Raw genomic sequence first — 16,096 nt, forward strand, 5'->3', positions numbered from 1 at the left:
TACTTTAAATTTCAATGGACTGCCTCCTCAAATCAAAGGGCATAGGGTGGTCAATTGGTTAAAGAAAACGACCCACATATATGCTGCATACAAGAGATATACTTCAGATCTAAAATCACTCACAAACTGAAAGTAAAGGAATGGAAAAAGATACTCCATGCAAATGGCAAAGAAAAGAAAGCTGGGGTAGCAATACTTATATCGGACAAAATAGACTTTAAAAACAAGAAACAGGGCCAGCCCCATGGCTGAGTGGTTAAGTTTGCGCGCGCTGCTTTGGCAGCTTGGGGTTTCACTGGTTCAGATTCCAGGAATGGCCATGGCACTGCTCGTCAGGCCATGGTGAGGTGGCATCCGCATAGCACAATCTGAGACACTCACAACTAGAATATACAATTATGTACAGGGGGGCTTTGGGGAGAAGAAGGGAAAAAAAGGATTGGCAACAGATGTTAGCTCAGGAGCCAATCTAAAAAGAACACAAGAAACAAAGAAGGGGACTATATAATGATAAAGGGAACAATCCAACAAGAGGATATAACACTTGTAAATATCTATGCATCCAAAATAGGAGCACCTACATATACAAAGCAATTATTAACAGACATAAAAGGAGAAATAGACAGTAAAACAATAACAGGAGGGGACTTGGACACTCCACGTACACCAATGAATAGATATCATCCAAACAGCAGACCAATAAGGAAACATTAGCCTTAAATGACACATTAGACTAGATGGACTTAGTGAATATATACAGAACATTCCATCCCCAAACTGCAGAATACACTTTCTTTTCAAATACACATGGAACATTCTCCAGGACTGATCACATATTAGGCCACAAAACAAGTCTCAATAAATTTAAGAAGACTGAAATAATACCAAACATCTTTTCTGACCACAACAGTATGAAACTAGAAATCAATCACAGGAAGAAAACCTGAAAAGCCACAAATAGGTGGACATTAAACAAAATGCTACTGAACAATGATTGGGTCAATGAAGAAACTGAAAGAGATATCAAAAAGTACCTGGAGACAAATGAAAATGAAAATACGACATGTCAAAAGCTATGGAATACAGCAAAAGTGGTTCTAAGAGAGAAGTTTCAGGCTTACCTCAACAAATAAGAAAAATACCACATAAACAATCTAATAGTGCACCTAAAGGAACTGGAAAAAGAAGAACAAACAAAGCCCAAAATCAGCAGAAGGAAGGAAATAATAAAAATCAAAGCAGAAATAAATGAAATAGAGACTGAAAAAAAAATAGGAAAAACTCAATGAAACCAAGGGCTTGTTCTTTGAAAAGATAAACAAAATTGACAAACCTTTAGCTAGACTCACAAGGAACAAAGAGAGAAAGCTCAAATAAATAAAATCAGAAATGAAAGATGAGAAATTACAATGGATAACTCAGAAATACAAAAGATTATAAGCAAATACTATGAAAAGTTATATGCCAACAAATTGGATAATCTAGAAGAAATGGATAAATTCTTAGAATCATAGAACCTTCCAAAACTGAATAAAGAAGAAATAGAGAATTTGAATAGACCAATCACCCGTAAGGAGACTGAAACAATAATCAAAAACCTCCCCCAAAAGAAAAGTCCAGGACCAGATGGCTTCCCTGATGAATTCTACCAAACATTCAAAGAAGAGTAATACCTATCCTTCTCAAACTGTTCCACAAAATGGAAGAGGAGGGCAAGATTCCTAACTCATTCTACAAAGCCAACATTACCCTGATACCAAAACCAGACAAGGACCACACAAAAAAAGAAAATTACAGGCCAATATCACTAATGAACATCAATGCAAACATCCTCAACAAAATACTAGCAAATCAAATACAACAATACATTAAAAAGATCACACACCATGATCAAGTGGGATTTATTCCATGGATGCAGGGATGATTCAACATCCACAAATCAATCAACGTGATGCACCACATTAACAAAATGAAGAATGAAAATCACATGATCATCTCAATAGATGCAGAGAAAGCATTTGAGAAGTTACAGCATCCATTTATGATAAAAACTCTAAATAAAATGGGTATAGAAGAAAAGTACCTCAACATAATAAAGGCCATATATGACAAACCCACAGTTAATATAATTCTCAATGGAGAAAAACTGAAAGCTATCCCTCTAAGAACAGAAACCAGACAAGGATGCCCACTTTCATTGCTCTTATTTAACATAGTATTGGCAGTCTTAGCCAGAGCAATCAGGCAAGAAAAAGAAATAAAAAGGAGCCAAATTGGAAAGGAAGAAGTGAAACTGTCACTATTTGCAGATGACATGATCTTATATATAGAAAACCCTAAAGAATCCACTAAAAAACTTTTAGAAATAATAAATAAATATGGTAAAGTTGTAGGATACAAAATCAACATACAAAAATCAGTTGTGTTTCTATACACTAACAACGAAGTAGCAGAAAGAAAAATTAAGAATATAATCCAATTTACAACTGCAACAAAAAGAATAAAATATCTAGGAATAAACTTAACCAAGGAGGTGAAAGATCTCTACACTGAAAACTATACAACATTGTTGAAAGAAATTGAAGATACAAAGAAATCGAAAGATATTCCATGGTCTTGGATTGGAAGAATTAACATAGTTAAAATGTCCATACTTCCTCAAGCAACATACAAATTCAATGCAATCTCTATCAAAGTTTCAACAACGTTTTTCACAGAAATAGACCAAAAAATCCTAAAATTTCTATGGAACAACAAAAGACCCCGAATAGTCAAAGCAATCCTGAGAAATGAACATAGCTGGAGGTATCACACTCTCTGATTTCAAAATATACTACAAATCTATAGTAACCAAAACAGCATGGCACTGGCACAAAAATAGTCACACAGATCAATGGAACAGAACCGAGAGCCTAGAAATAAACCCACACATCTATGGACAGCTAAGTTTCAACAAGGGAGCCAAGAACATACAATGGAGAAAGGAAAGTCTCTTCAATAAACGGTGTTGGAAAACTCGACAGCCACATGCAAAAGAATGAAAGTAGACCATTATCTTACACCTACACAAAAATTAACTCAAATGTATTAAAGACTTGAATATAAGACTTGGAACTATTAAACTTCTAGAAGAAAACATAGGCAGTACACTCTTCAACATCAGTCTTAGCAGCATATTTTCAAGTACTATGTCTGACTAGGCCAGGGAAACAAGAGAAAAAATAAACAAATGAGTCTACATTAAACTAAAAAGCTTCTGCATAGCAAAGGAAACCATCAACAAGACAAAAAGACAACCTAACAATTGGGAGAAGACATGTGCAAACCATATATCAGATAAGGGGTTAATATCCAAAATATATAAAGAACTCATACATCTCAACAACAAAAAAAACTAACAACCCTATGAAAAAATGGGCAAAAGATCTAAACATACATTTCTCTAAAGGAGATATACAGATGGCTGAGAGGCACATGAAAAGATGTTCAATATCATCAATTATTAGGGAAATGCAAATCAAAACTACAATGAGATATCCACTCACTCCCATCTGAATGGCTATAATTAGCAAGACAGGAAACAATAAGTGTTGGAGAGGATGTGGAAAGAAGAGAACCTTCATACACTGCTGGTGGGAGTGCAAACTGGTCCAGCCACTATGGAAATAGTATGGAGATTCCTCAAAAAGTTAAGAATAGATGTACCATATGATCTAGCTATTCCACTGCTGGGTACTTACCCAAAGAACACAAAAACACGAATGCATAAAGATACATGCACAACTATGTTAATCACAGCATTATTCACAATAACCAAGATGTGGAAGTAACCTAAGTGCCCATCCAGGGACAAATGGATAAAAAAAAAATGGGGCATATTTACACACTGGAATACTACTTAGCCATAAGAAATGATGAAATCCAGCCATTTGTGACAACACGGATGGACCTTGAAGGTATTATGCTCAGTGAAATAAGTCAGAGGGAGAAAGTTAAATACCGTATGATCTCACTCCTAAGTAGAAGATAACAAAAATGACAAACACATACATAGAAACAGAGATTGGATTGGTGGTTACCAGAGGGAAAGAGGGGAGGGAGGAGAGCGAAAGGGCTGATTAGACACATGTGCGTGGTGTTGGATTGTAATTAGTCTTTGGGTGGTGAACATGAGGTAATCTACAGAGAAATCGAAATATATAGCAATGCACACCTGAAATTTACACAATGTTATAAACCAATGTTACCACACACAAAACACAGGATAACCATGTTGCTGAACCCTTTCTACAATTTTGAATATGGAATTTCCCTTCTTTATTTGCCTGTGTTTCTAGTATTACAAAGACAATGTCCCTTTGATGCTACTAAATTTAACCCCCTGTTAAAGATTAGATCAGAGGAGAAAGGATATTTTTAAAATATAGTTGCATTTCTTAAGCGCTAAACAAAGTGTGCTCTTAGTGGCTCGGTTGGCAATTGTTATTTATTTATTTATTTTTTTGGTAAGGAAGATTGGCCCTGAGCTAATATCTGTGCCAATCTTCCTCTATTTTGTATGTAGGACACTGCCACAGCATGGCTGATGACTAGTGTGTAGGTCTGCCTAGGGTCCGAACCCGCGAACACCAGGCCATCAAAGTGGAGGATGCAAACTTAACCACTATGCCACCAGACCATCCTGGCAATTGCAATTTTAATGAAATGCCAGAAAATACATCACCAGGGTTTTCTCTGACAGTCGTCTCCAAGCAGTGAGAACAGAGTAGCACCTGCTCCAGGTACAGCCTGTCCTGGGACAGCCACTTGGTATATTCTCTGCCAATATACGAGACAAGTTAGAAGAAAAATGTCCAAAATTCCTTCCTATGGCATGTCATAAATCTAGAACAAGAATCACAGAGAATTCGAACGCCTAAAGGATAATGTAGCCACTTTGAGTTTGCAGATGGAAACATGGCTTTGCTTAGATAATTTGAAATACCGAGCAAATATAAAAAAGTATCATGACACTGTAGATTGATACGTGACCGCAGTTTTTTGTAAGTCAAACATGGTTAATTTCTAACATTTCCATAAGGTTCAACCCATTGAAGAGGCGGTGTGTAGATGGATATCGACTTTAGTTTTGTTTTCCAGAATCACAAACATGAAGGACCCTTAAAGGAAGTGAAATCCAATTTTCTCATTTTAAAGCTTGTGTTTGTAGGATTAGGTATAACCAAAAGTAATTGAAAACCCCCAAATATCAACGGGATAAATGAGATAGAAGCTTATTTCACATTGCTGTCCAGGAGTGCCCACAATGTAAGGGACACAGCCCCTTCTAGTTTACCCCTCCACTCTGAGTGGCTCCAAGTCCCCAGTGAACCTCATGGTCTAAGATGGCTGCTGGAATTCCAGCCATTAAATACACAGAAGCTGGTCAGAGAAGAGGCTTACAAACCAGGGAGAGGTCAGGTCTTGGAGAAAAGTGGAAACTGTGCTACTGGGTTTGGACATTATTTTACAGGCACTGAGAAGGCATCTCAATATTAAGCAGAAGTAAGACATAGTTGGATTTGTGTTTTAGCTAAATCACTCTGGCAACCCTTTGGGTGGCTTGAATAAGCATGAGATGGAAGAAAGCAGGCTAATGCAGCAAAGAGGACAGTTAAAATGGGAGGTGCAGCTGTGTAGGCAGTGAGCACAGCCAACACTTTCTGAGAAGGTAAATGAGAAGAAAGGATAGAAGTTAAGACAATGACAAAAAGATAATGTGAGGTCAACAGGATTTTGACTTCCTTCTGGCTGTGAATAAACAGGTATGAGAAAAAAGGTAGCCTTTCTTTGGGAATAGCTACAGAAGAAGCAATGTCTTCACGGGAGAGGCAGGTTTCAGACAAGAAAGGTGGAGAGAAGGCTCTGTGCAAAGATGGGTCACGTAAGGTAAAGGTTCACAATTGAGGAGGGATTTGTTGACAGCAGTTGAAAGGTGTTAGAGACATCTAGGCTAAGAAATAAAGTCTAATAAGGGGGTGAGACTACTTGGAGACAGGCAATTCTGGGAGCTTCCTTTTTCTCTAAGTAATCAAGAATGATGGAGGTGGGGAATGTGGTTATGAGAGCCTGGTCTCAAATATTCAGACGGGTACAGGTCATTTTCTGGTCAGCATTGGCTCAGAGGTCCAGGCAGTGGCCTCCGGCCTGGTATGAGAGGATAAGCCTGGTCCTGTTTGATGTAGGAGGCGTGTGACAGCTGCAGAGGGCCACAATAAGTACCAGAGTGCTATGTGGCACTCCAGACTCCCCTGGAAAGCGGCAAGCGCTACTGTCCCTGTAGTTATGCAGATAGCACGGTTTGCCATGACCTAGCCAGGGGTGCCCATGACCCAGCATTCAGTGGGAGGAGCCTGGAAGGTTCTACCAGATTTCTTGGTTGGCTCTGCGAGGCCTGGAGGAGCAGCTTCCCTATTCAACGTGCTGACATTATTGAAGTTGCAATAATTACTTACCACATGCCACATCTTAATTTATAACCTTGTAAATTACATGTAAGATATAAGAATCCTATCCTTAGTAAACCTTAGGCATTTGCCTTACCCTTCAGTCACTTGGTTACGGTTTAAGAAAAATCATCTAGAAATGTGGTAACACCAGTGAACATTGAGCACATATTTTGGGAAAAGGTATTCTTTCCCACTCAGCCTCCTTCAAAGGCCCTGCTGTATGTTCAGAAGGGCCCTCCAAGATTGGGTGCTGCAGGGGAATTCAGGGCTCATACCTGCTCAGGTGAACTCTCCTACTTCTCTCCCTTAACACAGACGATAGAACATGAACTGTGTGGTCAACCTTCAGAGGTATAGACAGATAGATGTTAGATACAGAGACAAAAATAGACATAGATATCTAGGAAGAGAGAAAGAGAGACAACATGTAATTGACAGTCTAGTAGGGAGGAGAAATTAGAGAAAGAAAGTAATCACTTATTGTGACAAGTCCTAGAAAGGCAATGGTCCTGGGGCAGAGAATAAGGATGTGTAGGGACGGATTCACTCTACATAGGCAAGTCAAAACCTGTCTGAAGAGCTGCCTTTGGGGTGAGATGAAGAATATGCAGAAGTCCTGGGGCAGACAGCTGGTTGGCTGGAGGTACTGAAAGCAGCTTGTCACCACAGTGTAGCAGAACAGGGGAAAGTGGTAAGAGAGAGCCCTGGAGATTCAACCACCCAAATGGTTGGCTAAAATCACCTCCAAATTTCTCAACTCTATCTCTACAAAATAAAAATGATAAAATTGAATTTAAATTATGTAAATAACTAACCTTTATATTTGCCTTTTATTAAAATAACTTCATAATAGATTTGTAATATACTTGGAAATGAATTCTATGATATCATTTCCTAAACAGCTTCCAAATGCCTGCATCATAAAAGGTCCATATTAAGCAAAACACTTTCATTAATTCAAGGTCCAAGCTATTTATCATGGCAAAATTCCAATAAATTGTGAGTCAAAGGGAAGATTATTTTGCATATAAAATTAAAGGAAGTATTTATAGCATTAATAATCACTTTAAGGTACTTTTGTATTTACAAAAGCATCCATCACAAAATTGCTTGAATTTTGGAAAGTTCTATGATCATTTCATGCACAGTAAAAACTGTATATAGAACAAATTAAATGCAGTTTTTTATTATTCTATTATTGATTGATTTGATATGACATAACCGTTCAGGTTTGACTTACTCTGAAAAAGCCCTGGGGAAAGCAATCCTGTCTCTGCTCAACACAAATGACTAAAAACTACAAATAGAAATCTCAATTTGCCTTGAAACATGATTAGCTGACTCTGTCAGGCCTACAGTTAGTTTCTAAAGTCTAGAAATATTAAGTTCAAAAACTCACAAGAATGTAATGAACAACTTAAAGTTTACCGGTATGTTGACAAAACATGTCCCTAATAAATACCTTGTTTTCCCTGAGAAAGCTTTGCAAGAACTTTTGTAAGGTCAACTCTGCTGCCCACTGTCTTAGAGAAGAGCGTTTCACATAGCAATGCATTTGGAAATGTTTTGCTAAAAGAATAGAGGGAAAAAAGAACTCAGGGAGAGAGAAGAACAGGAGGAGGGCACCTCACAAAGTTTTCTTATCAAGTTAAGGAATTTTTGCCTTGTAGAACAGATTTGAGTCTTGTGTAGTATTATCCTTACATCATTTTTTCCACCATAAGGGGACACAGCTGATGGATCCTAGGCCTGAAGTTTGTGAAGAACTGATTAGCTCACCTATAGGTGCTCCCCAACAAGTTCCCTGTGTATGATGTCTGCAGAGATGCCTGGACACACCCATCAATGTGCTCCCCAAGACACGCCAGCAGGGCATCCATTCAGAACACATACGATGTGGTTCTTGACAAACCTACCTGTGTGAGACACTTGGGGCCCATGGCTACTCTTGGTAACTAATGACAACTGCTCTTTCAGCTTCTTCTCTTTTGGAATGAGCACAGCAACAGTCTCTATGAATTAAACATTTGCCACAACTCTGTAACATAACAAAAGCCACTAGGGTTTTACAGGTGAGTGTAATTAGAACAGGTCCAGTCCTTCTCATTTGTTCTCTGTAATCTCATTAGAAATGTCACAGCTGCTAGACAAGAGGGCATATGGGAATACTATTTAACCAGAGAACTGTTGCAAACTCATAATCACTATCGTTTCATATTGGTTATCTGTACTCAGAGAATTTGCGTTAGGATAATACAGTCCCTGTCTTCACCAAGCACCCTTGACTCTGGTTTCAAACAGCATCCAACCTTTCATTTGACAAATGAAATAAGGAAGAAAATCAGAGACCTCAACACTGGAAGTCTTTCATTTTGGATTGTTACTCATGGTTGGCAGAATTTTCCTGCCTTCAGTCTAATGATGGCAGTATGTATACTATAAAATAATTTGTATTCAAAGGTATTTTCCTCTCTGAAATAAAACGTGGACATGAAGAATACTGTAGGTTTTGTGCTCTTGGCTGAGCTAACCCATTTTATTGCTGTCTCAACTCAAATATGGTGCCCCATCTGTGTTTAAAAAGAGCAGAAAGTCGTCCCACATTAAACATGTAAACACTATCCTTTGTTTGCTGTCACAGAACCCATCTTTCAAATAACTAAAGAATCAATTTTTCTGGGATATTTTCCAGAAAAGCAAGATTGGGCTTCCCAAATGGTAGTTGTCAGCCTGTCTCTATTTGGGAGGCTGCCTCTTTAACTAGCTTCAACATTGCCCGTGTCTTTTCCAAGATTCCACTGACAGCCTCCACTCCCACTCCCAAGAATGTATGCGGGGGGAGGGAGAAAAGAACTAATCCAAGTTCCTCTTCCTCTCAGTATAACATCACCCAAAACTTGAAGATATCTTGTTCCAGACTCCCTCCTGGCATCACAGCAAAAGGACCAAGAGTGGCTCAGCCCAAAGGCCAAGCTCCTCACCTTCCTGCACCCCGTAAAACAATCGTCTGGATAACACACCTGCTAATGCTTGAAGCTCCTCCAAGTTCCCCCAGATCTCCCTGAAGCTTAAGGCTCGCTGGTGTAACATCCCTCACACAGCGTGCACAACATAGTTTTATATCTTAATGATTCACGGTGCAGTCCACCCAAGGGGCTGTGAGCCCAAAAGACAGAAACCACTGAAAATCAAAACTCCGACATCAGCAATCAGAACACATACTGTTAACGAGCTTAGGCCGGACTGCCAAGTGGGGACCTCGCACCCCCACCCCAGGAGCCAATAGGCGGCCGGCCCAGTCGTTGCCATGGCCACGCCGTGTGTTAGGGCCACGTACGCACCCCGCGGGCGCCCGGAAGCCAATCGGCGGCCCGCGGAGGCGTTGCCATGGCCGCTCAGTGTTAGGGACCCCGCCCTCGCGGTGGAGACCCGGCCCGCCTGCTCTGGCCCACGGCTCGTGATGGTCCGGATCTCTGCGCGCCCCTAGTCGCCGGCCGCTGCCTGATTCCCTGAGCGCCAGGCATGAATCGCAAGAAGCTGCAGAAGTTGACGGAAACCTTAACTAAAAATTGCAAGCACTGTAAGTAAGAATCAAGTGCTGGACGAGCGGAGACTCGGTCAGGTCTCGTGTCCTGCCGGGTCCTAATGTCCGGTCTCAGTCTGCTTCCCGCCTCCCGAGTCTGTGTGCTGCTGGAGTTCCGTCCACACCCACGCCTTCAAGAAAAGTCTGGAAGGAATTCTCGGGGGTTAGTGCCCCGGGGCAGGCACCACGCCCTCCCATGATCCCAAGGACCAATATCCAGGCATCTAGTACCGCACTCCCACGCAGGCACTTGCTTCTTAAACCCTCTGTGTAACTTACTTTTCCATTATAGAAACGTGATTTCTACACCTACGAGACACAAGTGGTTTTAGCCTCAGACACAGGTGTAAAATAAGTACTAAAAAATCCACCAGACTCAAGAAAAGTAGCACAACCAAATACACCTGCTTTCTAGCTCTTTTCAGATCAAATAAACTGGCAGAGTCCAAGTTCTGGAAACTTAGCAAGAGATCCATAAGGAAAATGGTTATCAATGGCTGAGTATCCTTAGGAAAGATGAGTTGAAGTGGCACAGAAACCTGTATCTCAGAGCAAAGAGATTTGTTTGGAAACCAAAGACCTCAGCAAAGCTAAACACATGGTGGAGAATCTTCCCCACTCTAGACTTCCACTTTCCGATTGCTTGTGGGGTTGCAAGGTAAAGGAGACTTTGCAGACGACAAGATCAGCACTTATTAAAGCTATCTGCTCCAATCGCACACCCTAAAAGGCAGTCCTAGAATTTAATAGTTAACTTTAGGATTGTATTCAGACTGAAAAACAGAATTGTACTTGGGCAAGGAAGCTATGGATATGGTTTAGATGAGGAAGATGTTGTCTGATGAGCAAGCTTTTAAGTTATGTGCTGATTGCAAAACCACTGGCTACTTCAGGAGATAGGAGAAGCCCTATTTCCTAGAATACCCACATTGAGCAAAGGAGGAGGAACAAACATGTTTTAATGTAGTTCTAGAGATTATTGGCTCTGGTGCCTTCTAATCATCTTTAGTATCTAATGTAGTGAGTGGTAGGAAATGCTGTAAATAAAAGTTATGATGTGTATAGCATCTTAAACTTCTTAGAAAAAAGGCATCCTATAATTTAAGATATTATTATGGTTATTATAATCTGATGAGAATTTTGTTCTGTTGTTATTTTTCTTAAGATACTTCCACGGGGCTGGCTCCGGGGCCGAGTGGTTAAGTTCGTGCACTCTGCTGTGGCGGCCCAGGGTTTGGATCCTGGGCGCGGACATGGCGCCGCTCGTCAGGCCACACTGAGGTGGCGTCCCACATCCCACAACTAGAAGGACCTGCAACTAACATATACAACTGTATACAGGGGGGTTTGGGGAGATAAAGCAGGAAAAACAAAAAAAGATTGGCAACAGTCGTTAGCCCAGGTGCCAATCCTTAAAAAAAAATCAAAGATACTTCCATTTCTGGGAAAAGACCAGATCTTCTTAAAATATCTAGTTAAAATTTTGAATAAATAATACAATAACTGCTATACACAATGCTGAATTTTATTTAGTCCCTGTTCAGTTAGTTAGCAACGTATTGCAAGCAGACATTCTGTGAATAATCAAAAAGTGAGTGCATTAAAAGATAAGTGAAAATGTGTCAGGAAAAACAGTCAACTCTTTTGATTTTTGTCCTTACATAAAATTTTTAGAGTGAGCCTTTAAAACCTTGATGATTACAAGTTGAATTCTATAGAAATAGTTACAAGTCATGGACATTATAATTTTAAATTTCTTTAAACAGAGGACCTTTCCTGTAATGTCAGATTTCCCTTTAGTTGTCAGATGATAAACCCACCAGGATGAAATTGATAAATTTTGTAGAATTTTTTTTTTTTCGGAGAAGAAGAAAGTATCTTAAGTGATTGTCTAGTTAACCCACCATTCTGCAGATATGGTCCACAGAACACACTTAGACCAATCCAAGAAGATGAAAATCCATTCTTGAATTTCTCTTGATTTCATTTAGTATTGTACTCTAGAATTTAAGAAACATTTCAGCAAAAAAAGTTTTCTTATGGCTGATCTATGATCTTTCAGATAATAAATTAATCTCATATTCTTTACTTTTTATTTCAGCTGAGATGGAAAAATGGCTTATCAACATCTCCGCTGCTAGCATCTCATATATATGAACAGAGTGTACCGTTTTTCATGCAGACATTTTTCCCCAATTACTAACAGCTCGTTTTCTTTTTAGAGTTTTTTTTGTGTGTGTGGTTAAATATATAGAACACAAAACTTACCATTTTAAGTGTACAGCTCTGTGGCATTAAGTACAAACATTTTATTGTGCAACCGTTACCACCATCCATCTCCAGAACTTTTTCATCCATCCTTTTCAGCTGGAACTCTGTACCCAGTAAACAGTAACTCCTCTTTTCCCTCTTCCCCAAGCCCCTGGCAGCCACCGTTCTACTTTCATGTAAGTGAAATCAAACAATATTTGCCCCTTTTTGTCTGACTTATTTCACTCAGCATAATGTCTTCAGGGTTCATCCATGTTCTACCATGTGTCAAAATTTCCTTCCTTTTTAAGGCTGAATAATATTCCCTTGTATGCATATACCACACTTTGTTTATCCCTTTGTCCATCGATGGAAACTTGGGTTGCTTTAACCTTTTGGCTACTGTGAATAATGTTGCTATGAACAATGTCATACAAGTATCTTGAGTCCCTGCTTTCACTTCTTCTGGGTGTGTGTATACCCAGAAGTGGAATCACTGGATCACATAGTGTTCCTATATTTAAATTTTTGAGAAATTGACATACCATTTTCTACAGGAACTACTATTTTTAAAATTATAACTGTTATATTCCTTTCTACTATTTAATCAATTTATTTACTAATCATTTAATTTCTAGAATTTTCAGTGTTCCTCTTAAATTGTGGTACCCAAAACCACTCAAGCCTGTCCTGATCTGTAGGATTAGGTGTGATTTCTTTGTTCTTATGCTGTCTTCTTTTATATGCACACAGGTTTTGTCCTTGTTTTTAAAAGTACGCAGCCATAATTTTGTCTTGTTTTGAAATAATATCTTCCCAATCTTCCATCTATACTTCATATTTAAACTTACTTTTATGTTTTTAATGCCAGTCAATAATAGTTCCACCTACAAACCTCAGATGTGGATTGGAACACAAATAATTAGCTCAAGTATTTAAAACACCACCCTTTATGCAATTATGTGTATGGGCAAGTATGCATGTGTGTGTATATCCTATAAGTAAAAATTTCCTTCCTCCAGAGTACTACTGAATAGTTAAGAACCATAATGGGTGCTGTAAACACCATATGCCTAAACACTTCTTTGTTGGAAAATAGGTGATTCTCATTTCCAAAATCTGGGTTATGAATTAACTAAGGCTAATGTGAAATGAAATTTTTGCCTGGTTTTCAGAAGCCTGTATCTATTCCCAAGGAAAAGTTAAGTTGTAAATTTCATGAATACCTATAATCAAAATGCTGGGAAAAAAGTTACCATTCTTGAACATTACCATGCTTACTTTGAGTCATACTTCTACTGCCTGGTAAAGTTTAAGACCTGACTCCATAATCATTATTCAGGTAACTTGGCTAATATTATCTTCTGTTTTCCCTAAATGTGACTCAACTTACATGTGTTTAATATTCAGCTCCTGTTTAAGGGAAGGCTGTTTCTCTCATTTTAGTGGAGAGTCCTCTGTAGTGGCCATCCTCTATTGACTTAAGGATCATGTGTCTCAAAACAGGGTATTCTGTTGAAAACTACGTATTTGATGGCTTTGCTGTTGTTTGTCTATAAATTCATTACTGCAAAATTTAAGTTAGAAATTAAAGATTAAAATGTGTTTTTGTTATATCTTACTTTTACTCTTTCACAGTTGATAAATTTGAAGTGAAATGTCTTATAAACCTTTTCTATACCTTGGTGGGAGATGTAACAGAGCGGCAAGGTGTGGTCATTGGACTAGATCGTAATGCATTTCGAAACATCCTGCACGTGACATTTGGAATGACAGATGACATGATTATGGACAGAGGTAAGAAAAAATACAATATTCAAATGGGCCAAATCCAGCCATGACTCAAAAAAAAAGTTTGGAGTTTGGACATATTCTTGATAGGAAGCTTAATGTTCTGTAGTCCCAATTTCACTTAAATATAAAAATTTAATTTTTATATTTATATAAATTTATATTTTATATAAATATATATTCATATTTTGTATTTAAGAAGAGGACAAAGTCAGCTTGAATAACTAGGTTTCCCTTACTTTATATCAGAAAACCCAAAATATTTTTATTTATTTCAATAAAAATTAAGATATCATCCCGTCTATCATGTAATAGCATTACTTTTCTTGAATGAGAAAAATATAAAATTTTATATTAATATAAATTTAATATACCAATATATTTTTTAATATTTATTGATGAATATATTTAGAGTCTCAGAATTTACTTTGTTCCCACAAAATATGAAGGGAAAATGTGTAAGTTTAAATAAAAGCTTTTCAGTGTTACACTATTTTAGTTTCCTCCTTTGTCAAATGAGAATGTTGGACTATATGATCCGAAAGTTTTGTCTAAATTTTAAAAGTGAATAGTATCAATGTAGATACATTACTCAAAGTAAAAATGCAGCACAAGTGTTGTATTTTACTTCTCTCTTTTTAGTATTCCGAGGATTTGATAAAGACAACGATGGTTGTGTAAACGTATCAGAGTGGATTTATGGATTATCACTGTTTCTTCGAGGAACTTTGGAAGAAAAAATGAAATGTAAGGTTTCAATTTATCCTATTGGCTTGTATATTATGATTAACATATCTAAAGAATTTAAATCAGTGTTCTCTAACACCACCAAGGAAGTAGATTTGTCTGTTGGTTGGTTGGTTTGAATCCTCATTAGCCTCTTTTATGGAGCAAATTCAAGTCAATGATAAGGGTTGAAAAAAATTAATGAAAAGGAAAATCAAGAGATTCTGAGGAGTAATTCATGCCAAGCAAGACTGCATAGGCATAAATTACACATGCCAATTATACACATATGCATTTACATACTAAGGTATTAAGTATTTTACATATTTCATTACTTGCCTTGTAGCCATAAAAGCAGACAAAATTGATTCAAGTGTTCTGATTTTTAATTAATTCCAACGAACTCTGTTCAAGAGTCATATTTCAATCAGTTTTCCAAGAGTTTCAAGGTGAAAATGTTCAAGTATTATTCTTTGGCATGCTTTTTCATAGCTGAGCGTAAAGAGACTTTTTCTAAGGATTGGTGAATATATTCAATAGGTATACATTAAGCATTTACTATGGATATTAGATTGCACTAAGGCCTGTGGGGTTGATAAGAGCATCAACAAGGTAGACCTTGGCCTTGAAAACTTTATCAGAGCAAATGTTACCCTAGTGATGGTATCACATTCATAACTGGTTATTTTTTTAAAAGATTGCTTTGAAGTGTTTGATTTGAATGGTGATGGATTCATTTCAAAGGAGGAAATGTTCCACATGTTGAAGAACAGCCTTCTCAAACAGCCATCTGAAGAAGACCCTGATGAAGGAATTAAAGATTTGGTTGAAATAACACTTAAGAAGATGGTAAATATGGGTAATTTAGAGTTTTATATTGAAATTTGCAGGCAAGATATGGCATAGAAAATTCAAATTATTGTAACTGTCAGTTTCCTGCTTGGTGAAATAAAACACCTCGATTGTGCTCTTTTATTACAATGTTAAAAGTTCTTTTCAGTTTCACTATTTAGTCTCTTGTTTGCTAACACCTTTCTTCTATTAACATTTGACCATGAAAAAGACAGTACGTATTTGCACTAAGTATTTTACATGTTGACTGACATATGACTGGTCACCCCCTAGGACCATGACCATGATGGGAAGCTGTCTTTCGCAGACTATGAACAAGCTGTGAGAGAAGAGACTCTTCTACTGGAAGCTTTTGGACCATGTCTACCTGATCCAAAGGTAATGATAGTACTTTCACTGAACAGTG

General features: G+C 38.0%; 1 protein-coding gene across 6 annotated transcripts in view; it reads left to right on the forward strand.

The window, feature by feature from the left end:
• Positions 1–9,834: 9,834 nt before the first annotated feature.
• The window catches only part of CLXN (calaxin), a 36,891-nt gene continuing 30,629 nt past the window's right edge, over positions 9,835–16,096 (forward strand). For 5 of the 6 annotated variants that reach the window (XR_011421302.1, XR_011421299.1, XR_011421301.1 and 2 more), the window contains exons 1-5: positions 9,850–10,068; positions 13,960–14,118; positions 14,755–14,859; positions 15,536–15,687; positions 15,964–16,068. Coding sequence is in view for 1 of the 6 variants with exons in the window: in XM_014728023.3 (XP_014583509.1) it covers positions 10,011–10,068; positions 13,960–14,118; positions 14,755–14,859; positions 15,536–15,687; positions 15,964–16,068 (579 nt within the window). In the remaining 5 variants the exon portion in view is untranslated. Of the gene's footprint in view, positions 10,069–13,959; positions 14,119–14,754; positions 14,860–15,535; positions 15,688–15,963; positions 16,069–16,096 lie in introns of all 6 variants that reach the window. The other variant, XM_014728023.3, reaches the window with a different exon arrangement.

Source organism: Equus caballus, chromosome 9 (assembly GCF_041296265.1).
Source record: "Equus caballus isolate H_3958 breed thoroughbred chromosome 9, TB-T2T, whole genome shotgun sequence".
NCBI classification, from domain to species: Eukaryota; Metazoa; Chordata; class Mammalia; order Perissodactyla; family Equidae; genus Equus; species Equus caballus.